Genomic DNA, 26,692 nt, shown 5'->3' on the forward strand with positions numbered 1-26,692 from the left:
TTGACTCAGTCCTGCTCCTGGAGGGACATTGGCCTACAGAGTTTGGCTCCTACCCTAATTAAACACACCTGAAACAGCTAATCAAGGTCTTCAGGACCTCTACTAAAACTTTCAGGCAGGTGTTTTGGAGCAGGTCCGAGCTTAACTCTGCAGGACATTGTCCCTCCAGGAGCAGGATTGGACTCCACTGACTTAAATCTCCTCTCCACACTGTATACTCTCCTGTCCTTACTGTTTCCTCTCTCTGCTCATAACTGAGTCTCCTCTCCTCCTCACTGTCGCTTCTCCTCTCTCTCCTCACTGTTTCTTCTCCTCTCTCTCCTCACTGTTACCTCTCTCTTCTCCTCTCCACACTGTCTCTTCTCCTCTCTCTCTTCACTGTTACCTCTCTCTTCTCCTCTCCTCACTGTCTCTTCTCCTCTCTCTCCTCACTGTTACCTCTCTCTTCTCCTCTCCACACTGTCTCTTCTCCTCTCTCTCCTCACTGTTTCCTCTCTCTTCTCCTCTCCACACTGTCTCTTCTCCTCTCTCTCCTCACTGTTACCTCTCTTTTCTCCTCTCCACACTGTCTCTTCTCCTCTCTCTCCTCACTGTTACCTCTCTCTTCTCCTCTCCACACTGTCTCTTCTCCTCTCTCTCCTCACTGTTACCTCTCTCTTCTCCTCTCCACACTGTCTCTTCTCCTCTCTCTCTTCACTGTTACCTCTCTCTTCTCCTCTCCTCACTGTCTCTTCTCCTCTCTCTCCTCACTGTTACCTCTCTCTTCTCCTCTCCTCACTGTCTCTTCTCCTCTCTCTCCTCACTGTTACCTCTCTCTTCTCCTCTCCACACTCTCTTCTCCTCTCTCTCCTCACTGTTACCTCTCTCTTCTCCTCTCCTCACTGTCTCTTCTCCTCTCTCTCCTCACTGTTACCTCTCTCTTCTCCTCTCCACACTCTCTTCTCCTCTCCTCACTGTCTCTTCTCCTCTCTCTCCTCACTGTTACCTCTCTCTTCTCCTCTCCACACTGTCTCTTCTCCTCTCTCTCCTCACTGTTTCCTCTCTCTTCTCCTCTCCACACTGTCTCTTCTCCTCTCTCTCCTCACTGTTACCTCTCTCTTCTCCTCTCCTCACTGTCTCTTCTCCTCTCTCTCCTCACTGTTACCTCTCTCTTCTCCTCTCCACACTCTCTTCTCCTCTCTCTCCTCACTGTTACCTCTCTCTTCTCCTCTCCTCACTGTCTCTTCTCCTCTCTCTCCTCACTGTTACCTCTCTCTTCTCCTCTCCACACTCTCTTCTCCTCTCCTCACTGATTCAAGATTCAAGATTCAAATAGCTTTATTGGCATGGTGAAAGAAATCTTTACATTGCCAAAGCATTCATAACAATAAATAATACAATAAAAGTAAATAAATAAATAATAATAAAAAGAAAATAGAAATTACATGAAAATAAACATAGCACTAAAATGTCTAATCTTCTAATATTTATACAGTTGGTAGCTCTGTCCTGCTGGAGGCTCTTTGGTCGTGACAGGACCTCACGTACCGGGCAGCCAGGGCTGAGCTCGCTGGGCTTTCTCCAAGCAGGAGTGGGAGTTTGTCCATGTCTGATTTCTGATGGAAGTCTTTCTGGTGGGTTGTGAAAAGGGGATAGAAAGTGTCTCTAATGTTTGTATAATTGGGGCAGGAAGTCAAGAAGTGTAGCTCTGTTTCCACTTGATTCTCTGAGCAGTGAGGGCACAGTCGCTCTTCCCTCGGCAGCCAGCTCTGCCTGTGTCTGCCCGTCTCTATGCTCAGACTGTGGTCACTGAGTCTGTACATGCTCAAGACTTTCCTCAGTTTAGGGTCGCTCACTTCACTCAGGTATCCTGCCAATTCATATCTTCTGTTTAGGGCCAAATAGCATTCCAGTTTACTCTGTTTGTCTGTTGCGTCTGTCCAATGTTTGAGGTATTTTTCTTTTTGTGTTTTAATGATTTGGTTTGGTCTGGCTATGTTTTTATTGTCAGTTTGTGACATCAGCTCTGAGACCAGTCGGCCGAGGGCGTTTCTCTCTGGCTTCAGCTCTTGGTGGGTCAGGGCTTTGTGATGGAGGGTCTGTTCATCGCTATTTTTTAAGTGGGCATGGAATTTAATGGCTCTTTTTTGAATGGTTATCACAAGGGGGTATAATCCTAATTCTGCTCTACAGGCATTGTTTGGGGTTTTGCGCTGAACTCGAAGCAAGATTTTGCACAGCTCGGTCTGCAGAGTCTCTATTGGGTGTTTGTCCCATTTGGTGAACTCTTGGTCTGTGAGTGGACCCCAGACTTCACACCCGTACAGCGCGATGGGCTCGATTACTGTCTTGATTATTTTTAGCCAGATTCTGATTGGGATGTCAATTTGGATATTTCTCTTAATAGCGTAAAAGGCTCTCCGTGCCTTGTCTCTCAAGTCGTTAACAGCTTTTTTAAAATTTCCTGTGTTGCTAATATTTATGCCAAGGTAAGTGTAGTCGTGCGTGTGTTCGAGGAGCATGTTGTCCAATGTAAAACTATGATGCTGGTCGTGGCGGCTGGGTCTTTTTCGGAAAATCATTATTTTTGTCTTTTTGGGGTTAACTGCCAGGGCCCATGACTGACAGAAGTTGTGCAGGAGGTCTAGATGCTGCTGTAGACCCTCTCTAGTGGGAGACAGCAGCACCAGATCATCAGCAAACAGAAGGCACTTGACCTCAGTGTCCAGTAGAGTAAGGCCAGGTGCCGCAGACTGACCCAGAGCTCTCGCCAGCTCATTGATGTAGATATTGAACAGCGTGGGACTTAAGCTGCAGCCCTGTCTCACTCCACGACTCTGAGGGAGGAATTCTGTGTGTTTATTACCAATTTTAACTGCAAATTTGTTGTTTGTGTACATTGATTTGATGATGTCATATGTTTTTCCTCCGATGCCGCACTGGATTAATTGAAGGAAAAGACCTTCATGCCAAATGGAGTCAAAAGCTTTTTTGAAGTCAACAAAGCATGAGAAAATTTTACTTTTGTTTTGGTTGACTTGCTTGTCGATTAAGGTATGGAGAGTGTATATATGGTCTGATGTGCGATATTTAGGTTGGAAGCCAATTTGACATTTGCTCAGGACATTTCTGTCTCTGAGGAAATGGGCTAGTCTGCCGTTTAGGATGTTGCAGAAGAGTTTGCCTAGGTTGCTGTTTACACATATACCACGGTAGTTATTAGGGTCAAATCTGTCTCCGTTTTTATGGATTGGGGTAATAAGACCTTTGTTCCAGATGTTGGGGAATATACCTAAACTCAGGATGATGTTGAAGAGCTTGAGAATGGCTAATTTGAATTTGTGGTCTGTGTATTTAATCATTTCATTTAGGATGCCATCGACACCACAGGCTTTTTGCAGTTTCAGGGTTTGTATCTTGTCTAATAGTTCAGCTAGTGTCATTGGAGAGTCTAAGGGGTTCTGGTAGTCTTTGATGGTTGATTCTAAAACCCTTAGTTTGTCATACAGGGCATTTTGTTCCTGATTTTTGTTTATATCACTAAAGAGGTTGGAGAAGTGGTTTATCCAAACATCTCCATTCTGGATGGCTAGTTCTTGATGGTAAGTTTTGTTTAGTGTCTTCCAATGTTTCCAGAAGTGGTTGGATTCTAAGGATTCTTCAATTTCCCTGAGCTGACTTTTTGTGTTTTGTTCTTTTTTCTTTCTTAAAGTATTCCTATATTGTTTAAGTTTTTCATGATAGAGATGACGGATGTTCTCATTGTCAGCATCTCTGTGTTTCTGGTTGGATAGGACTCTTAATTCTTTCCTAAGTTTTTTACAGTCGTTGTCAAACCATTTCTCAGTGGCATGTGGTCTTTTTGGTTTTCTTTTTGTGGTTTTCAAGTTGGATAATGTTGCTGATACCTCAAATATTCTGTTCAGCTTGTCTACTGCTAGGTTTGTACCTTCACTATTGTGCGGGAAAGGAGTGGCAAGGAATTGATCTAATAGGGCTTGAATTTTCGGTTGTTTAATTGTACTTAGATATGTATCTTTACTGTTTTGTTTCCATCTATACATGTTTCTAAGTGAGTGGAGCTGGGTTTGTTTAGATGCTTCTTGGTTGGGCATTGCTCTGTTTAAGTAGAGGGTTATTTTACTGTGGTCTGATAGAGGGTTTAGTGGGCTGACTGTGAACGCTCTGAGGGAGTTTGGGTTAAGGTCTGTCAGAAAATAGTCTACTGTACTGTTTCCGAAGGATGAGCTGTAGGTGTATCTACCGTAGGAATCTCCTCGAAGCCTGCCGTTGACTATGAACAGACCAAGTGTGCGACACAGATGAAGAAGATGTGTTCCGCTTTTGTTTGTTGTTTTATCATAATTGTGTCTCTGTGTGTGTATAGGTGTGGGGAGGACGTCTCCTCCAGGCAGGTGTCTGTCCCCCTGAGAGTTAAGTGTGTCCAGTTCTTCACCTGTTCTGGCATTCAGGTCTCCACAGAGCAGCACACTTCCCTGTGACTGGAAGTAATTAATGTCTACTTCAAGAATGGAGAAACTGTCTTCATTAAAATAGGGAGACTCTGCTGGAGGGATATAAGTGGCACACAGGAAGATGTTTTTCTCTGTTGCGGTGACTGTCTTATTAATTTCTAACCATGTGTAGAATTGTCCTGTTTTAGTTACTTTGATGGCATGGGCAAGATTTGATTTGTACCAAATAAGCATGCCTCCCGAATCTCTTCCTTGTGTCACTCCAGGCAGTTTACTGGATGGGATGATGAGTTCTCTGTAGCCTTTGGGGCAGCCGGTGGGTCCGTCTCCTCTGCTCCATGTCTCCTGCAGGATGATGATGTCTGAATTTTTTATTTCTGAATTGAAATCTTGGTTTCTGCTTTTGAGGCCAAAGGTAGATGATCTCAGGCCTTGAATATTCCAACATGCAATAATAAAAGCTTTTTTGTCCATGGGGTCTTAGTTTTGGTGTTAAGTTTTGACCTATGACAGTAGGTGTGAGCAGATGAGGTTGAGCATCTGACGGATGTCTCTTAGCTCTGTTGATGTGTCTTGCACTGGTCCTGCTGTGGGTGTTCTGCTCACTATCTGAGCGTAGCTGTGTCTGCCCGGGGCCTGCGGGGTATGAGGAGGGCAGGGGGTCGGCAGGAGTGGCTTTGGCCTGGCCTGATGTGCTGGATGTGAGGGTGTGAAGGCTGGGAGGAGATGCTCAAGTGCTGGTTGGGATGCTCTCAGCATGTGAGAGTGTTGTTGTCTTGACGGAAGTCTCTCTGGGGGTACACTGTGTTTTCTTAAAGGTCTGGGTGGAGGTTGTTGGACTCTGTTGCTCCTGGTGCTGTTGTGGTTCCGACTCAGGGCCACATCTTTCAGGGTCCTGGCGAAGACAGGAACAGCTGTCTTGTATAGATGGACATGGTCGTAGAGGCATGAGGGGTCCAGGGTGGTGTGGTGTGCCAGGTGCACATTTGGTTTAAGTGCACAGGAGCGGGAGAGGTGGGCATTCACCCGCTGGATAGTGTCAGGGTGGAAGTCTTTTCGGGGCAGCAGTGTGGAGATGATAATTTTAGCATTTGGGAAAGTGGTTGAGGCCTTTTCAATCACTGTTTGTAGTGATGTAGCCACTCTCTCCTGTTTGGCTCTCAGATCGTTGGTGCCGGTATGGATTATTACATGGCTTGGGGATCCCAGTTTGTCAACACTTAGCCATTTGAGTGCGCTCTGAGTGTTCGGACACCAGAGTTTGGCCACTCTGTGTTTGGGAAAAAGCTTCTTTTCATCAATAAATTTCCCGTTTGAATCTATTAATAGAGCAACTTCTGGTCGTAGTGACCCTTCTGCTGGTGTGGAGGGGTCGTCTGAGTGTGAGGCTGGTTGTGAGGTGAGAAAAGGGTCTGATGGGAGAGGAGGACTCTGGCTGTGCTGGATCTCTGTTGTTTGAGAGTTGTGAAGAGTGTCCTGCTCCACCGGTTCCTCTGATGAGCTGGACTCGCTGTGCTGTGCTCCTCTGTTCTGCCTCAGTTCACTTATTTCTATCCTCATTGCTGTTAGTTGTGCCTTGTGTAACTCAGTCTGTTGTAAGAACTGTGTTTCCAGTGTCTCCAGCTGAGCCCTGAAGCCCTCTCTCTCCTGCTGGAGCTCCGTCACCTCGGTCTGCAGTGTAGACAGCTCTCTCCTGAGGCTGTCTCCTTCTCTGTGCTTGGCTGTGGGGCTGTTGCTGGTCTGGTCTGTTGTCTGAACTGTTTGCAGGGAGAAGATCATCTCCTTGAGCTGGACCATTTCTCCCTCTAGCTCTGTGAATCTCTCCCTCATGTCAGTGCAATAGCAGTGTGGATGGGGGTCTTTGGTCTCTTCTGTGCTCGAATGGTCTCTGTGTTCTGTCTGATCCTCATCTGTGTGGGAGACTGACTCCTCAGGAGTGATTAGTTGGTCGATGGTAGTGGTCTCTTTCTGTGCTCTGTCTTTGATGCAAAGGAAGTCTTGTTCGAAGAGCCCATTGATGCTTTTTACCACCACTATACCCGTTGTTTTGTAGATATTTACATTGGTGGTTGTTGTGTCTTCCTCATTTCTAATTTTTAGCTGGAAACCCCCGCATATGCCTTTTCTCTCAGCAGAGGGATAGTGTGCAATGATGGCCTTGTGCCATGCATAGGGCTTGTTGGTATAGAATATCAGGTTACTTATGCTGCCATCTTTATGTAGGTCTGCAAAAAGTGATTCTGGGTTGTCTGTCAGTCTTTTGTTTTTGTAGACTTTCCGTGCTGATTCATTTGTGACATCTTTAGGATAGTGCAGTGGGATGGCCTCCACATATGGGGGTAGTTTAGGCCTGGCGCTGTGGCTGGAGTGTTCAGAACTCTTCTGGGGGCGGGGCCAGGATGAACTCTTCTGGGGGCGGGGCCAGGAGGATGCACTGGTCATAGTTGATTTAGAATGTAAACAATCATCAACTGAAATAACTGCCAGTTTTTTTGTTTGTTTTCTCTCAGTGACGATATAAAGGGATAAAAATTAATAAAAAAGCCCAAAAAAGCAGGCAAAATATGACTTTCACTGATTTTGTGAGGGGAAAAAATATTTCTTTAAAGTTCAAGTTTTCAGTTCTGTCCAAAATGTCTCTTTGTGCTGTTCTTCTACGCAAAAACACAGAAAGATATGAAATGGCACTGTCTGTTCAAAATGTCTTTACCTCTCTTTTTTCTTGTAAGTTTTCCTCTTAGTTGTTATGTTGTTTATGTTGCTTTATCCTTTTCATTATGAATATCCTCTTCTGTAGAGGGTAATCCTGTGATGATCTTCTCTTGAACTTTCCTCAGATTCAGGTGTGACAAAAATAAAATAAATAAATAAAATCTGTCCCGATTCAACAAAAACTTTGTCTAGACGTTGTTTATTGTTAAATCTACTTTTCTTTCATTTTTTTTTTGGTAAAATTATTCTTATTTTATCATAATTTATCAGGAGCTCAATTCAAGTGTGACCATCTCTCATGGAATTCTCTCTCTCTCTCCTCACTGTTACCTCTCTCTTCTCCTCTCCACACTGTCTCTTCTCCTCTCTCTCCTCACTGTTTCCTCTCTCTTCTCCTCTCCACACTGTCTCTTCTCCTCTCTCTCCTCACTGTTTCCTCTCTCTTCTCCTCTCCACACTGTCTCTTCTCCTCTCTCTCCTCACTGTTACCTCTCTTTTCTCCTCTCCACACTGTCTCTTCTCCTCTCTCTCCTCACTGTTACCTCTCTCTTCTCCTCTCCACACTGTCTCTTCTCCTCTCTCTCCTCACTGTTACCTCTCTCTTCTCCTCTCCACACTGTCTCTTCTCCTCTCTCTCCTCACTGTTTCCTCTCTCTTCTCCTCTCCACACTGTCTCTTCTCCTCTCTCTCCTCACTGTTACCTCTCTCTTCTCCTCTCCACACTGTCTCTTCTCCTCTCTCTCCTCACTGTTACCTCTCTCTACTCCTCTCCACACTGTCTCTACTCCTCTCTCTCCTCACTGTTACCTCTCTCTTCTCCTCTCCACACTGTCTCTTCTCCTCTCTCTCCTCACTGTTACCTCTCTCTTCTCCTCTCCACACTGTCTCTTCTCCTCTCTCTCCTCACTGTTTCCTCTCTCTTCTCCTCTCCACACTGTCTCTTCTCCTCTCTCTCCTCACTGTTACCTCTCTCTTCTCCTCTCCACACTGTCTCTTCTCCTCTCTCTCCTCACTGTTTCCTCTCTCTTCTCCTCTCCACACTGTCTCTTCTCCTCTCTCTCCTCACTGTTACCTCTCTCTTCTCCTCTCCACACTGTCTCTTCTCCTCTCTCTCCTCACTGTTACCTCTCTCTTCTCCTCTCCACACTGTCTCTTCTCCTCTCTCTCCTCACTGTTTCCTCTCTCTTCTCCTCTCCACACTCTCTTCTCCTCTCTCTCCTCACTGTTACCTCTCTCTTCTCCTCTCCACACTGTCTCTTCTCCTCTCTCTCCTCACTGTTACCTCTCTCTTCTCCTCTCCACACTGTCTCTTCTCCTCTCTCTCTTCACTGTTACCTCTCTCTTCTCCTCTCCTCACTGTCTCTTCTCCTCTCTCTCCTCACTGTTACCTCTCTCTTCTCCTCTCCTCACTGTCTCTTCTCCTCTCTCTCCTCACTGTTACCTCTCTCTTCTCCTCTCCACACTCTCTTCTCCTCTCTCTCCTCACTGTTACCTCTCTCTTCTCCTCTCCTCACTGTCTCTTCTCCTCTCTCTCCTCACTGTTACCTCTCTCTTCTCCTCTCCACACTCTCTTCTCCTCTCTCTCCTCACTGTTACCTCTCTCTTCTCCTCTCCACACTCTCTTCTCCTCTCCTCACTGTCTCTTCTCCTCTCTCTCCTCACTGTTACCTCTCTCTTCTCCTCTCCACACTGTCTCTTCTCCTCTCTCTCCTCACTGTTTCCTCTCTCTTCTCCTCTCCACACTGTCTCTTCTCCTCTCTCTCCTCATTGTTACCTCTCTCTTCTCCTCTCCTCACTGTCTCTTCTCCTCTCTCTCCTCACTGTTACCTCTCTCTTCTCCTCTCCTCACTGTCTCTTCTCCTCTCTCTCCTCACTGTTACCTCTCTCTTCTCCTCTCCTCACTGTCTCTTCTCCTCTCTCTCCTCACTGTTACCTCTCTCTTCTCCTCTCCTCACTGTCTCTTCTCCTCTCTCTCCTCACTGTTACCTCTCTCTTCTCCTCTCCTCACTGTTACCTCTCTCTTCTCCTCTCCTCACTGTCTCTTCTCCTCTCTCTCCTCACTGTTACCTCTCTCTTCTCCTCTCCACACTCTCTTCTCCTCTCCTCACTGTCTCTTCTCCTCTCTCTCCTCACTGTTACCTCTCTCTTCTCCTCTTCACTGTCTCTTCTCCTCTCCTCACTGTCTCTTCTCCTCTCTCTCCTCACTGTTACCTCTCTCTTCTCCTCTTCACACTGTCTCTTCTCCTCTCTCTCCTCACTGTTACCTCTCTCCTCACTTGTCTCCTCTCTTTACTGTCCCCTCACTCCCCTCAATCCTTTCCTCACTGTCTCTTTTCTTGTCTTCTCCTCTTACTGTCTCAATCTCTTTTCTGTCCCCTCTTCTCAATGTATCCTCCTCACTATCTCTATACTCTTCTCCTCTTTGTCTCATCTCCTCCTCACTGTCTCTCTTCTCTTTCACTTTCTCCTCTCTTTACTCTCCTCTCCTTGCTCTCTCCTCTCCTCACGGTTTCTTCTCTGTTCCCTTCTCCTCTTCTCATTCTCTTTATTTTACCGTCTATTCTTCTCTTTGTCTCCTCTCTTCCTTTCATCTCTTCTCAACCTCACTGACCAATTTCTTCTCCATTCCTCTCCTTATCTTTTCTTTCCTTTCTGTTTATTCTCTTTCCTTCTCCTTGCGCTCTCCTCTCCTCACTGTTTCTTCTCTCTTCCCTTCTCCTCACTGTCTCCTCTTCGCTCATGGAGTAGAGAAGTTGATTGAGGGTTTGAAGTCTCCAGAGCCCTCTTCCTCCCTGATCCTCCCTGACCTTCCCTTGAATGACCCCTTCAGCCCTGCAGACTGTAGTCATGGTAACCAGCCGCTTGTCTGTTTATTGTTGTTTATGTTTTTATTGCCTATAACCCTACAACTGATGAATTGCCTCACTTGGCCTTCATTGGTGTTTTAATGGTGATTGTTTTCTTAGTTCAGCTCATAGTAACACCTGGAACTCCTGGATCGTCCCCATTTCTGACATACTCCTTTCTGTCTCTTCATACAACCCCACTGCGGTTTCATCTCTTCGTCTGTGTTACGTCCCTCGTTAATTAGATGTCATTTGTCTAGGAAAATTATTAGACGTAACAACAGTTTTGCATGTGTGTGTTTCCGCAGTAACAGGAATTGCAATGGAAAAAGAAGAGACAACAACCCATGACTCAGTTGAAAGATTTTTAATTCCTCAACTGCAATAAAGTGAGGTAGTAATGAAAGAATAAAGTAATGAAAAGTAATGAAGTAATAAATATTTACAATTCGTACAACGTAACCAGAGCAAACAAAAGTACAGACAAACTGAGGGAGAGGAAAGAGCAAGAGAGTGGTGCTTAAATCAAAAAAACTGAATATAACAAAAAGCCCCTTTAACTAAAGTTAAAGAACTAACGTTAAACTAACTATCAACAGAAGAGGTAGAAATAAACATCTTCAGCGTACAAGACGCTATAACTAAACTATACTAACTAAAACAAAAACATACATAAATAGCACCACTCCTAACACTAATGTGTCTAATACATCTCAGTACTACGTGTGCAAATGTAGGTCGCGACGTGCTTACCTGACTCACAACCTCTCCCGCCAGTCTACACCATGTTGAACGATGAACTGAGATGAAGATTTCATAACAGCAACAAACACTTAGAAGGCACTGCAAGCACGTAAGTTACCAAGGGCAACACAAAACACATTCGTGCAAGTTACCAAGAGTAACACAAAATACAAAGAGAACTGATCTAACTGCAAGATCACAAAAGCAGCGAACCCCAAACAATGATCAGTCTCTCAGACTGGTCTCTCGGACAAGAGAACCGTCCTCACAGAGTGTGCAAACCCAGAGTCTGTCTCGACTGCCGCCATTGAAGTCAGAGCCATTCATAAACTACCCGGCGACAGGCGATTGGTGGCGCGATCCCAGACGTCAGCATCCTACGTCAGCTGATTGACAGGCGGACTCTCCAATCGAACTTCTACACCTGAAACAAATAGAGCACACAGACATACACGACACGCAGCAACATACGCACAAAACAAAAATTACGTAGCGCGGCGTACGTAACAGTCTGTATAGTTGTTGTAAATGTTGTCTTCATCAGGCATCTGTATATGTTTGAATGATCTGGTTTAAAGAGTGCTGCTTCATGCATGGAGTGAATTGACATCACCAAGACCACCTCTCTCACCTTTACATTTGCTACGTAAAACGTCAAATATGTCTCTTTTCTTTTTTTCTTTCTGCAGTTGGGACGGATTCGCTGATCCCTGGTCTGGATCCTCTACAGACTGATCCTGGGTCGGCTGCACTGCCAGGTCAGCAATTCTGTTAATATTCTCCTTTTATACAGTGGCTCACTGAAGCACTGAATCTGCTGACATTGGAAAAATCTGCAAGGTGTTCTGGATGACATTATCACTGCCATTTGTGAACCTCCATTGAAATAATTAGATACCATTGTCATTACTCCAAGTATTACATTTTAGTCAAAACCGCTACCGAAGCATGGATATTGTTGTCGCACAGTTCTTTTTGGTAGGGTTACTTTTCTCACTGATCTGGCTGGATCACCAATTTGTGATTTACTGTATAAAGCGTAACATTTTATAATTTTATTAGGATTGGTTTGGCATATTTTCTGCTCTGTTTCAGGGATCAGTCTTTGAAGTTATTAGATTTACAGCCCAGTGTTTTCTATGTACCGTGAAATAAAGCAGGATCTTTGGTCCATTAGAAGCTTTTATTCACTGCGGTGTTCTTAAAAAAGGGAATCAATAACAGTAGTTCAGTTCCACTGATGAAAAAATGCTGATACTTTCTGCACAGTAACCACATGACCTCATCTGTCCTTGTTAGCAGTGAAGTAACTTGTCATCGCTTGTTGATGATAACATGTGGATGGTTTGGTTGAATGATGAGTAATTCATTATTTTGGCAGCAAAAAGAATGAATCAATGGCACGTTGTTGGTCATGCCGGGGTGATGACCTACAGAATATTTCTTTAAAAGCCTCAAAGTGCTGTGTCACCTTTCTTGATATTACAGTCCAGTTTGGTTTGTGTTGTTTTCTGTTTGTATTGTGTGTAGAGCCACCTGGTGACTAAATAGCGAACTACATCCCATAGGTTATTCCCAGTGTGTGTCTTATTGCGGGCCTGTTGCCTATGCTGTAGCACTTGTAGTTATTATTTGTTTTATTTGCATCACGGACATCGTTATGGCCCCTAAAATCTATTTTGAAGCTTGATAGCATTTATTCAGTAATAGTCATTATTTTTGACAGGAATATGTTTTACTCTTTCAAGTGGTTTCAGGCCTCAAACATAATTTGCAGAAGTGTGAGAATTCAGACACGAGTGTTTGGCCGCTGTACATATTTAAAGTGTGCTCTTACATTACTCTGGTGGTACAAACCGTAATAATTGAATCCAGTAATAAAAATACAATTTACCGTATAATGCCGAATGTCACGAAATGTGGCAAAATTTGGATGAATACATAAGTAGGACTGAATACTTAAAATCAGGCTGGTGTCTGTGAATATTAAACCTCAAAGATACTGTTATTTAAATATGAAGCGTGTATGTTCTGCTTGTCTCGGTGTGAATGAGTGGAGTGGTTTCGTCTACTACACATACTCAAGCATGTGATGCTCGTGTGCATGAACTTCATCCCCAAAGCTGCTCTGAGTCACTTCACCAACATTTCACCAATTTCATTTGATAAAACTATCGTCAGATAAACAGAAACTCAAAGGTCTTCACTATAACCCACCAAAATAAAAGTTTAAGTAACTCTGTAAATTATTGCAGTATTACTATTGTACAGTAGAATGTACTTATACATTTTTTAAAACCGTTATTAAAAAATATGATATTTTAAGGAATAAAATGAATAGTTAAAGTTTTATGCAGTAATTTGATAACCACATTTTTATACATTTGTATTAAATCATAAAACGTTAAAATGAAAAATGAGGGTACTAAATGAAGGGAACAAATGAAAAACACCTGTGACGATTAAATTAATGTCCATGACAACTAATGAGAAGCAGGAAACTGAAACAAAGGAACACAGGAACTACCGAATACAACCTAAAAGTCCATGAAAACGAAACACAACTGAATATCTGTGACACTACACCTCCTCCCGGAAGGTGCGACCTCGCAGCGTGAAGAGGGGGATGAAGAGATGGTGAAGGGATGGCGACAGGAGATGGTGAAGATATTTTAGGATGACAAGACTCCAGCGGCGACGATGCAGACCCAGAGCTCAGCAGGGATGACAGCCCACGGCGGAGTCAACGGAGAGAGGACCCCAGGTGTTGCTGTGGCTTACCACATCCTGCAACGGAGGCGTGGCCTCAGGATCCCAGGGCATAGACAGAAAGCCGATGGTACAGAGCGACATCACTGGCACTGGAGACCTAGGTGAAGCCGTGGTGACGAGCGTCTGAGGCAGGGCCAGAGTGCCCGAGGACTGAGGCAGAGCCGGTGTGATGGAGGATGCAAGGCCGAGGGTCTCTGGTGAAGCCGAAGGTGGAAGGAGCCAAGGCGAAGCCGACAGGTCGACGGGCCGAGGTGGAGCGACGGGATCAGATTCAAAGCCACAGGATCCTCTCGCTTTGGCGAGGCTGGTGGTTGCAAAACCTGAGGCTTAACGTCACAGAAAGGCGTTCCCGGGGAAGACAAAGGGCTGCTAGCATCCAGCAGAGGTGGGGCTGGAGGACTGGCTGAGCTTTGCAGTGAGGATGATAGAGGTAAACTTGATGTGATCAATAACGGTAACTCCACTTCCCAACAAGTCAACGAAACCGTCTCAGTGGTGTCTTGAAACAGCGATGTTTCAGAACAAACAGATTATACCGGGTGGGATGTGGTGGGAGGCAGTACCTCTGTATCCATGTCGATCAGCTAGTCCTCGATGTCCTTTTCCACGTGCATTCCCTCAGCTGCTGATGTTGTGGGCTCACACCCCTGGTCAGACTCACTCTGGGGCCCCTGTTCCGGGGCTATTGTCGGCGCTGTCCTCTTCTCCTCGGGATCTGGCACACTCATCGGGGCGGGCGGGCGGGCGCTCTCCGTCTGCAGGGGGAACTCGCGAATTCTCTGCGGTTGAGGGTGTTGGTGGGTTGGGCTCTTGTTCTGGCTTTGTTCTGGACTGGGGATAGGCACTCTCCAGACACCTGATGATGGCCTCCCTCCAGTTTAGTCCTGAGGTGTCTGGGAGTTCTACTGGGTGGTGGTAGTTCGCCCCGATCCAGAACAATGATTTCAGGGTCTCATCGTCGTAGGGACAGGTGACTACAAGACGGCAGAAACCCTCCATGTATTCCAACAAAATGTGGCTTCTTTGGGCCACCGCAGCAAATCTCACTGCATAATCCATTTTCATTTTCAGTGGTCGGTTGTTCTGTTACGCGGACTGAAGATGAAGACAGACTGACAGAAGGCAGGATTAAAAAGTTTTAACGTGGTTTAATAAACAAAATACGGACTTGTGTAACAGTGTGTCAAATGCAAACACAAGCATAAACACAATTAACAACCGACAACTGAAGGAAAAAGAGAGCAGCTTAAATACTGGCTAAATGAGGGAACAAATGAAAAACACCTGTGATGATTGAATGAACGTCCATGACAACAAATGAGAAGCAGGAAACTGAAACAAAGGAACACAGGAACTATCGAATACAAACTAAAAGTCCATGAAAATTAAACTAAAAACAAACACAACTGAATATCTGTGACATATTGACATCACTAGCACTAGTTCTGTTCTGACACATTTTGAACACAACATCATGTGAAATCAAGCTTTCATAGAGTATGCTGTGGGTCTCATTCACTTCTGCTGCAGAGCTTCTCTCTGATTTCTCACTGCCACCTTCTACCCATCCTCTTCATACTTCTCTTGCACTCTGTTTTATCTGTCCCACCTGTGGATGTCTTTTTGACATTGTGGATGTCTTTTTGTTTGGAAACCTTGTGGATGTCTTTTTGTTTGGAACTCTCTCTTTATATTCTCAATATTTTATTACTGTTGTCACTCATCCTTCTGTTCTCTGTCATTCTTTATTCTTCATGCTTGCCCTATGTCCTCCAGAGTCCCTGGTTGGACAGGATTATCTTTTGGATGGACCGCTTCTCTCCCTCCCCACCACTGGGGGTCTAATACTGGCTTCATCCCCCTCATCTCTTCCTGCACCATCTATGGACCAGTTTACCACTACTGCTTTGAGCAGTGGACAGTCCCACCAGGGTAAGAACCGTATGCATCCTCACCTCAGTTGCATGTCGTATATGCAACGAGCCATAGATTGTAAAGTTTGATTTTTGTTTTTGTTTTTTACAAATAGCACATTTTGGTGGGAAAAATTCCTTTAAAACAAAACATAAAAATCCCCCTTAGTTTATTTGGCTTATCCCTTCATCTGTGGATAATACTAATAGCTATACAAGTTCGATTTCACACATTGTTGCAATCCAAATTGTGTCCCAACCCAAATTTATGCTTTTCTGTCTCTTTCTGAGGCATTCCTGTTGCTCAAAACAATAGAACAAGGCACTAACTAGCAACATCAAGGTCAAAGGTTCGATGATAAAATGTAAATGCCTAAAGCCTTTGAATAAAAAGCATCTGCCAAATGCGTAAATGCAAAAGCATTGAGGTACTTCTAATATGGTCAGTTTTCTCTGTCAGTTCAACTACTGTCATAAACTTAATGATATTTACAACTTTTTGTCTCCACTCCTGAAATATGAAGCAGCACTGTTTTCAACATTGATAATAATAAAAATTGTTTCTTGAGCAGCAAATCAGCATATTAGAATTATTTCTAAAGGATCATGAGACACTGAAGAGTTTTGCCAACACATGAATAAATAAAAATTTAAATAGAAGTCGGTTATTTAATTGTAATAATATTTCACTATATTACTGTTTTTACTGTATTTTTGAAGATAAATAAATGCAGCCTTGGTGAGAGACTTCTTTCAGAAACATTTACACATACAACATAAAGCATTGACAATGAGAAGCAAGTATTTGACAAGACACAATCACAGCCAATCAGGATATATTTAATGTTTCAATGTATAGTCAGTGGAGTGTGATTTTTGGACCAATGAGATTCGCAAAGGGTGGAGCTTCCCAATGAAAAGCAGCCAAAATAGAAACCAATTTGAATCAGCCTGTGATAAAAAGTTTTTGTTTTTGCTGAGCAAATAAACAAAATTTGCCTAAACTGCCAGCTAAAATGGTGAAATTTTGTGCTCAGAATGGGCCTTGACAAATTAAAGGTAGGGTAGGCAATTTTCGGAGAGGCTAACAATAGCGAGCTAGCCTTGAAAGTATAAGATCCCATCCTCCCTTCAGAGCTTCTCCAAAGCCACACCTCCTTCAAGACACATGAACACTTGAGACTGTTAAACTATCTCATGTCTCACAGCACATAACATTACAATAATAATGAACATAAACAACTTAAAGAGCACTGACCTGTACCACCTGACTGCTGCAGATTCATTTCAGCGTTGATAGTGTTGCCATAAATGCATAAGTTCGAGTCACGAACCGCTCCCGAGTATAACGTCACGGGTTTCCATCTCTTCCAAATTACTATGGCACGTACGCAGCTTAAGCTTGTTGTTTTGGTTGAGTAGGAACTGTAAAAGGCGTCTGCTGTTTCGGTTGCGGTGCTCAGTGACTGACGTCTGTCTAACTCTGAATAGCATGAAACACACTGATGATGTGTGATGTCTGCGCGAACAGGTGCGCGGAGGTATGGAAATACATACATTGACGGGCAGGTAGGACATTGTATCGTTGCATTTGGAACGAGGGCAATGATTGGACGAACATTTTATGGTCCTATGCCTTCCACAGATGATGTACATATAAATACATTGAGACCACTGAACTTAGTGATCACTATCAGGAGGTGAAGAGACTTTCAACCAGCATAACAAAAAAAATCTGGAAAAAAATTGCTTACCCTGTCTTTAAGCACTCAAAGCACTATTTTTCTGGAAGTCTATTTGCTTGCATTAACTACCTGTTCTTGCTTATCTATAATCACTCTTTTCCCCCCTCTCTAACACTCTTCCTAATCTTTCTTTTTTTGTTTCCTCTCACTCGGTCTGCTGTGGCACTAACCTCTTCCTGCAGCCTCTCCCCTCTCAAGCTTCCAGTCCTCTGAGACTGGGAACCAAAGCTCCGATAACCAGTTTGACCCAATTCCAGTGCTTATCTCCAAAAGCTCCAGCCAAGGTAAGGGAGTTTGGATATCAGCAAAAGTTTTTGGAAGAAAGCACATGCTTTATTTACTGCATCTAATTCACACTGAAGTGTAGGCATATGTTTGCAAACTTTTTGAGTGATCAAAGTGAAAGCGGTAGTGTAGAGTTAGATTGTTCTGAGATACTGGTGTTTTTGATGTTGTTGAACAATTAAGTAGAAGCTGATTGACCTGACTTTGAGGAATGCGAAAGAAAAGGAAATACTCCTTTGACACATGCTTAAATTTCTCAGTCGCGAACTGTCCTCACCCTGTCGCAGTCATTTCTAAATGGGTGAATCATACAAAAACATGTCACTGTCATATTTCAATAAAAAATCAAAAGGCATTGGGACACTTATTTTCCCAAATTCTCAATACCTTTATATCTTAATATAATTCCTTTATGATATTTTCCCCATTATTGTCAGTGGTTATTCTCATTAAAAAGAAATAAATAAACCTTAAATTCTGTAATACAGATTTTTTTTAGACAGTAATTTTAACATGAATTAGAAATAATCATATTTATTGTGTATACACTACCATTCAAAACTTTGGGGTCAATATTTTTTTCAAGAAATAGCAATACTTTTATTCTTAATACTTCAGTATACTTTTATTAATTAAATAGTTCAAAAGTGACAGTAAAGTCATTTTATAATGTTCTATTTCAAATAAATGCTGTGGTTTGAACTGTTTATTCATTAAAAAATCTTGACAAAATATGTATCATAGGTTTTCACAAATATATTAGGCAGCACAACTGTTTTAAAGATTGATAAGAAATGTTTCTTGAGCAGAAGATCAAAATATTAGAATGATTTCTGAAGGATCATGTGACACTGAAGACTGGAGTAATGATGCTGAAAATTCAGCTTTGATCCCAGGGATAAAATTACATTTTAAAATATATTTAAAATTTTTTTTTTTTTTTTCAAATAAAACACTAAAAATGAAGAATTTCTAAAACATAAAAAAATCGTATTGACCCCAATATATATTCATAAAAATGGCTTAATTTTCTTAATGCAAAATATAAGTGATATTACATTTCTTTTAGTTTTGTGGTGAAATTGGACATGGCTTCAATATATTAAATCTAAAATATAAACTATGACCATAAAGTAGCATTACAGTGAAACATACTGTAATTCTCCAAGACTTAAGACTTTGGTTTCTCTTTATTTTGATGGTCCCCTTTAGACATTCTGCTGACTATAACTAATGTTGCAACTACATGCATGTCAACTAACTCTCATTAGAGTGTTAGTAGAGTATTAGTAGACTGTTAGGTTTGGGTTAGAATAAGTGGACATGCACTTGCGATGTTACTGCGATGTCAGTAGAATATCTGTTGGGGAGCATCAAAATAAAGTGTAAGCAGAAATTAAGCAGACAGTCTACTAATACACTAATGAGAGTTAGTTAACATGTAGGTGCATCGTTACTTGTAGTTAGTAGAATGTCAAAAGGGGACCATAAAAATCAAATATTATCTAGGCTTTTTGGGGTTTTGTTTTACTTTCTAGCCATCCTCTTTAAAATATTTCACTTCGATTCCGATCTGTTATCTTTTAGCGTTTTATGCTTTCTTTTTCCTGCTATTCATCTGGTTTTTGCTTTTTCTCTTTCCTCCTTTCTTTTCTCACCCCTCATTCTTCACTCACCCTCCGTCAATGTCTTATCTTCTTTTCATCCTCATTCTTTCTCACACTTCTCATTCCTCACATCCTTCTCTCTCTCTCTCTCTCTCTCTCTCTCTCTCTCTCTCTCTCTCTCTCTCTCTCTCTCTCTCTCTTCTCTTTTCCTCTTTCCGGCATGTTCTAGGTGGTCATTCTCGCAGCAACAGTGGCAGTTCTGAGACCAGTCTGCCCTCGCTGGCACGCTCTCTTCTGCTGGTGGACCAACTCATCGACTTATAGAGGAAACAGAAAGAGAGGCAGATGAATAGAGAGAGAGGGAGAGGGCAGCGTGCAATTCTTAAAAATATAGCGAGAGTTTAGAAACCTCAACCTTAAGAAATCCCATAAACCTTGTGCACATTTTCCTTTGCCATTCTTTTCACATTTGCTCTTTGTCTCTCTTCTGCTGATCCATAAACATTCTCATGACTCTATCATTGATTTATGCTTCATTCTTCAGGATGTCAAATAGCAACCAATGATGCTTTCTTTCAACTCCCAAAACAAACATCTCAATTATAACAAGCCAAAAGGCAAAATTTGAACATTTTGTTTACATTTTTTTTTAAATACTATTTGGATATGGTTCTTTAAAGACATCATGAAATGGCCCTCTGACATGTGAAGTAAAAATTGAACAGAGGGAAACTTGTGACAGAATTTGAATTAATTAATTGGGATTTGATTGGCTTGTTAGCCTGCCAACTTCCTAGCAACCACCCAGAAAACCCTAACAACTGCTAACTTAGTAACTTGATAAAACTCACAATGACAGTCAAACACAGTCTGGAAACCACCGACAACACCGTAGTATTGTGATGAGGATGTTCGTCTGATCAAGCACCTCTAGATTTTCGTTTCTGTCGGGCGGAAACCTCTTATTCATCTTTTTCCAAAAACGGCATTTTTCAATTCATTTTTTTAAATGATAAATATTGTAGCATTATATATGGTCAGACACATGCATGTGTTATGCTCAGTGATATGAACTCTTTTGCTCACCAGCCATGGTGGCTAGTGGTTTTCCAAAGTTAAAAGCCACTCAGCATGAGGATAAAACTGCCATATAGATATTTTTAGTATTATCTCATAATTTGGCAGCAGGAATATTAGGCTCCTGTCACTTTATGACCTGATGCACGTGTTTTCTTTCTCAACTGTTAACGTTCACTTAAAACATAAATAACTGTGTTTTGTTTACATGAATACATCAACTTAACAGGTTATAAAGTTCACTGTAGCTATGTGGGCGTAGTCATGTGGCCAAAATCTCATATTATAACAGATAAAGTTTCTACATACAAGCTATTTTATACAGTATTGGCTATGACTCGACGATAAATGCTAGACTAAGACACTCTTCTCCGATTCTCAAATGCATGAATCATTTGTGTTTATGCATATATAAAATGCTGTACGTATTCAAAGCAAACAACCAGTTCTTTATTACCCTTGCATTGCAAACAAGCACAGACGGTTTGAGGATCCAATGCGTTAAGAGGTTTAGTCACAAGCTCTTCTTAATACTTTTCATTGGATAAATATTTGCAAAACCCATAAAAATAAAAATGACTAAATATGGAGATACAAGGTTTCCGCCCGACTGTGACGATTTTACATTTACATTTTATTAAAGAATTATAAAAACATTCATTTATCTTTAGAATAATGTGAACGGTTGAATCATGCAAAACTACAACAGGGACATTTTGATTCCTCTGATTATTCATGTGGTCAGCCCACCAATCATTCTAGGCATTGGAGCATATAACGCCTGTTCCAGTTTTATTCAGTTTAGTATGTAACATTTTATGCTGGTTATACAGTGGCAGACAGACAATAGAAAAAAGAAACGAGAGCAAGTAAGGGGTTAGGGTTTAACATCTCAAAAGGATGATGTTGCAGAAATAATTAGACTAAACTAAAGCAAATTATAAGAAATTGAGCCATTACGGGCAGAAGCATACTCTACATAAGTATACAAACATAGACATGAATGCTTGGCCACCTTATACATGTACACTCTTAACAACCAGCTACAACATGCTAGCAATGAAATAAGTTACATTAACCTCCATATTACATTAATTTAGTTCATTAAAAATTCTTTGAAATGTCAAGTGATGTATTCCAGCTAAACTAGTGTTATACAAAAAATATTTTAATTTGAGAAATTTTATTAGTAACACTTTACAATAAGGTAAAACTACTTTAGTTAACATGAACTACTGACCAATACTTCTACAGCATTTATTAATCTTAGTTAATGTTTATTTCACCATTTACTAATACATAATTAAAATTAAAAGTTGTGTTTGTTAACATTAGTTAATGCAGTGTGAACAAACAATGAACGACTATTTTTATTAACTAACATCAACAAAGAATAAAAAATACTGTAACAAACGTATTACTCATTGTTAATACATGTTAGTTAATACATTAATGTTAATGAATGTGACCTTATTGTAAAGTGTTATCTTTTTATTTGAATATATCATTATATGATATTTATATGAACATATAAAATAAGAATTACTAGTATGAAATTCACTAATATTGATTTTGTGGAAACCACACAAAATCCATTTTGTGGATTCTTTGGTGAATAGAAACTTCAGAGAACAGCATTTATTTAAAAGGGAAATCTTTACTGACACTTGATCAAGTAAATGGATCCTTACTGAATGAAATTATTCATTTATTTTTTAAAAAAAAAACATTCTGACCCTAACTTTTGAATGGTAGTGTAGAACATGTATGAGTATGTTTTGGCCCTTAGAAAGTTGCATTTAAAGTTTTCCCTTCCGTGTTTGCATTCGATTTAGATTATCCTGCAAAGTTCTAGACAGATCAACATCACAGATGCTGTAAATGAACGTCTTATTTCAACAGAGGCGTTCAGTCAGTTGTTATAATCTGTCACAGTATTAATCATCTTGGATTTCATTCCTCCGTGATGTTCTTTGATCCCATCGTTTATTTTTTCTGTCATTCTGTCTCATCTCCTTCATTTTTGTCTCTTTAGTTCATTCATACCCCATGCTTCTTTTTCTTTGCTTTTTGCTATATCTGACATACGTGGAAAACCTCTTATGCCCTGTACTACCCCTATAGTGTCAATTTAATATTTAGAATTTCGATCCAGTTATGCATTGTCCCCTTTAAAGACACATAAAGGATCAATGAAAAGGAAACATACATGAGGGTAAATTAGGCCGTGATGGTATAGGATGAATGTAAAAACTGTATTATTCTCAAGATAAATATTATAAGATAAAGATTATTTATCTGTATATTAGAGCACAAAGTTGTAAAATGAGCTTTTCTGTCAGTTGGATTCTCTTTTGTCACATTTTGCCTGTTTCGGATAAACTTGAACATAGCGACTATCAGAGTTCTGTGGTTCTGAAGAAACTCAGTGTTCAACAACATTTCATCCATCAAGCTCTAAACGATAAATGTAAATATAAGCTGTTCCAAAACCTCGTGAGCTGTGCCTGTGGGCAGCTTTTTATTTTTATCCATTACCTTCTCAAATAACCTCTATTTTGAATCTTAATCTCTTCAAATTTCAATGAGACCGATATGTGTTTATTTTCTGAGTTAACTGAGTAAATGTGTTTGGACTGAGCCTATGACGGTCGGCTCCTCCTGAGGTTTCGTCTGCCATGTGACATTTACCAGAAATGAGAGATTCGAGTAAAACACACAGTGTTTCATCCAGTTACATCCGGAAAATGTAAAAAATCCAACCTAAACAAGTAATCGTGCTTTTCAACAAGCAATTCTGAAATTGACAGGGTTCTCGGTCACGAAAGACCTGGAGATTTTAAAGTTGTGTTTTCTGGGCCTGGAAAAGTCATGTATATTACAACAGTGATTCTGAACCCACTTTCAAAACCTTTATTTTTTTAGAGTGATATAAAGCTGATAGTAATACAAATTGAGACATAAGGAAATTACTGAAATTAAATAAATACTTATTTACCTCCAGGTGCACTAAAATTCACTAAAAAGTTGACAACAAAAATTGCTAACAAGTTAACTTTTCAGCAAATGTCAATATCTCAGAATGGTCAGATATTGGCCTATATATCGATCTATCACTATCCTAAAGCTGACGTCACATCGGTGTCCAGACATCACGTATCAGACATGCCGACACCGACCCTTGACGAATCTCCACAAAGTCACATTTTACCGACACATATCAAACATTAAACAGAGCTCAATGTAAGAAAACATGTCTGTATGTATATGTACGATGTTTGAATTTTCATAATTAGATGTGCGGAAGCAGTAACAATACACTATTATTTCTTTTGAGATGTAAACGTTATAGTGTACTTCAGTGTTTTTTTGTTAAATGCCAAGAGCACTGTTTTATTTCGAGTGATTGTTTTGTCCGAAGCTTGTGCAAATGTTGCATCGGTAGAACATTGTTGTGTAATATTCAACACGATCTCATGAGAATACGTAACTATTTTACGAGGTGTAGGTTTCGTGGGAATTTGTGGTGTGATTCATATGGAAACGTGTGATTTAAAAAAAAAAAAAAATTATTTCAAAACAAGCATGAAGGCTGACCCTCAATCCCACCTTTAAACCTAACCATCACTGGGACGTAAGCATATCGTACAAAAGCCTACGAATGAGATTGTATGAATTCCAAAAGGTAAAATGGTCACAAATTACCATGAGAGTGTGTTGGCAATATTATGTTAGTTTCTCGTTTCTTTTTCCTCCCTTTGCTTGTTTTAATGTGGCTGACCTATGCAACCTGACTGTAGTGCTCATATTAGATCTAGATGTGCACCTAGCGGTGTGGCTAAGTAGTCTGACGTTGAAGTCTTTGTTGTGTTGTAGCGTGTATCACAGCCCATGTCAGGAGAAAATAATGACAACAACAAAAAAGTCTTATCTATACTGGAATGCCATCGTGTTATCCTTTTTTCCTCATGTTATCGAGCGCCGTATTCCTTCTGTTTTTATGCAACAATGGAAATTCTGAAAAGGAGGATATTAAATAAAAGTGTCAATGGGAACAGAGAGCTGTGTCTTAGTCTTTGTTAATGGAGATCAGAAACACGTTGTACTTGGTGTAATCGGGTTCTGCATTAATGGACTCCTGCATTATGGCTGGGACGAATTACATGATGATAGTTTAGAGGAGACTGATGAAATAATGATTTTTTATTTTATCACGCACAAGTATCTATCCCTCGCTGGGCTTTATTAATTAGCTTAATTCTGAGTTATTTCAATTACTGATCATAAATTACGTCACTTTTCTTTCACTCTTTTTCTTTTCTTGGCCAGATTTAAACATTGTTTTGTGTGATATGTGACAGCACACACTCTTAAAGGGATGGTTCGGAGTAAAATCAACCTAGGGTCCTTTGCACCATGACCTCGAGCCAAAATAAATAAACTCCTGATGTACTTACAAACTTTCCAATGCCTCGTTTTATGAGTACAGAACCTATTTGTACTACTGTAGAAGTTTGGTACCATTCTAGGCATTATTAGTGGGGTAATTTACGAGATACAACCTTGGATCCGTTAGTGCCTGCACTAAGCCAGCCGGCTGATTTCTCTAAATAAGCTCTAACTTGAATAATGTTCAACCAAGGGAAAAAAGGCTTTGGCTTGAGGTCATTGTACAAAGAACCCTAGGTTGATTTTACTCCGAACCATCCCTTTAACACTACATGGGTCATTCCTGTTCTGCACCTTTTGAACTGATGAATGTGCCCTTGGTGCTATTTAAATGAATCCTCAGGCGCTTTGTCCTTATTTCTTTATTTCTGTCCTATTCAATTTAGCCATTGCTCAGTGAGGGATTGACAGTTAGCTTATATGCGCATGCCAACTTGATGCCAATTATTATTATCAATGCATTCAAAAGGCTATTTAAAATTTAAAATTCTCTGCAAAATGTAAGTTTTCATTGTTTACTCACCCTCATGCCATTCCAAACCTGTGTGACATTCTTTCTTCTGTGAAACACTAAAGTCATTTTGAAGAATCTTGGGAACCGAGCCGTTTTGGTGACCATTGACTTCATTTGTATGGACAAATATATCTTCTTTTATTTTCCACAGAAAAAAGTTAGTCATACAGATTTGGAACAACTTGAGGGTGAGTAAATGATGACAGAATTTACATTTTTGGTCATACTAGCCCTTTAAGGCCACCTTTTAGAGTTTCTGCTGCATTGTACATGTTCATCTTTGTCAAATCAATACATATCTCTGCACAGGTGTGTAAGCTTTAGGTTTAGTGGCATTTCTCATATATATTTTGCATCACACCTCATCAGTACATATATATATATATATATATATATATATATATATATATATATATATATATATATATATATATATATATATATATATATATATATATATATATATATATATATATATATATATATATATATATATATATATATATATATATATATACACACACAGATGTAAGCACTAATATTTTAACTAAATCTTAGTGTGCACTGCTGTATTAATCCTGAGTTTAATGCCAACCATTTACTTCATCCAGAAGGTAAGACTTCCATCATGTCTCTGCTCTGATCTCAGTTCAGTCATTGTGTTTTTTGTAACCTACTTGTTTCCATCGCTCTCAATAATGGAATTTCGTTTATTCATTTTTATAACTTCAGCACTGGTGAGTGAAGGGTTAGTTCACCCAAAAACTCTGAAAATTCTGTCATTAATTACTCGACCTCATGTCGTTCCAAACCTGGAAGACCTTCGTTCATCATCAGAACACAAATTAAGATATTTTTTATAAAATCAGAGCTTTCTGACCCCCTATAGGCAGCAGCTTCATTGCAACTTTCAAGGCCCAGAAAGGTAGTAAAGACATCATTGAAATAGTCCATGTGACTACAGTGGTTCAACCTTAATTTTATGAAGCGACGAGAATACTTTTTGTGGGCAAACAAAAACAAAAATAACGACTTTATTCAACAATTTCTTCTCTTCCATGCAAGTCTGTGACGCTGTTCACGTGAGCACCATGATGCATGCGTTTGGTGTTGACACAGTATCCGGCCAATACTGAGCCGGTGTTCTGACGTACAACCCGGAAGCGCTCCACTGTCTACAATGTGAACCGCGTCAGAGACTGACATGGAAGAGAAGAAATTGTTGAATAAAGTTGTTATTTTTGTCTGTTTTTTCGAAAACAAAAAGTATTCGTCACTTTATAACATTAAGGTTGAACCACTGTAGCACATGGACTATTTTAACGACATCTTTACTACCTTTCTGGGCCTTGAAAGTGGTAGTTGCGTAGCTGTCAATGGAGGGTCAGAAAGCTCTCGGATGTCATCAAAAATATCTTCATTTGTGTTCCGAAGGTGAACGACATGAGGGTGAGTAATTAATGACAGAAATGTTATTTTTTGGGTGAACTATCCCTTTAACCTTGTCTGTTGCTAACACACCTTTCAAAAAACAAATGTGGGCTGTCAATGTGTGTATATTTCTCACACACTAA

General features: G+C 40.7%; 1 protein-coding gene across 8 annotated transcripts in view; it reads left to right on the forward strand.

Annotated features, from left to right (window-relative positions):
- The window catches only part of aak1a (AP2 associated kinase 1a), a 78,158-nt gene that overhangs the window by 47,280 nt on the left and 4,186 nt on the right, over window positions 1-26,692 (forward strand). For 2 of the 8 annotated variants that reach the window (XM_079896972.1, XM_079896973.1), the window contains 4 exons: window positions 9,915-10,016; window positions 11,446-11,514; window positions 15,305-15,460; window positions 17,369-17,470. The exons of 1 other annotated variant lie outside the window; for it this stretch is intronic. In XM_079896972.1, the coding sequence (XP_079753098.1) occupies window positions 9,915-10,016; window positions 11,446-11,514; window positions 15,305-15,460; window positions 17,369-17,470 (429 nt within the window). Of the gene's footprint in view, window positions 1-9,914; window positions 10,017-11,445; window positions 11,515-15,304; window positions 15,461-17,368; window positions 17,471-19,307; window positions 21,314-26,692 lie in introns of those variants that run through there. 5 more of the 8 variants (XM_079896974.1, XM_079896977.1, XM_079896978.1 and 2 more) reach the window with 4 other exon arrangements.

The sequence above is a fragment of the Squalius cephalus genome, assembly GCF_949319135.1.
Source record: "Squalius cephalus genome assembly, chromosome: 16".
In the NCBI taxonomy this organism is placed as follows: domain Eukaryota; kingdom Metazoa; phylum Chordata; class Actinopteri; order Cypriniformes; family Leuciscidae; genus Squalius; species Squalius cephalus.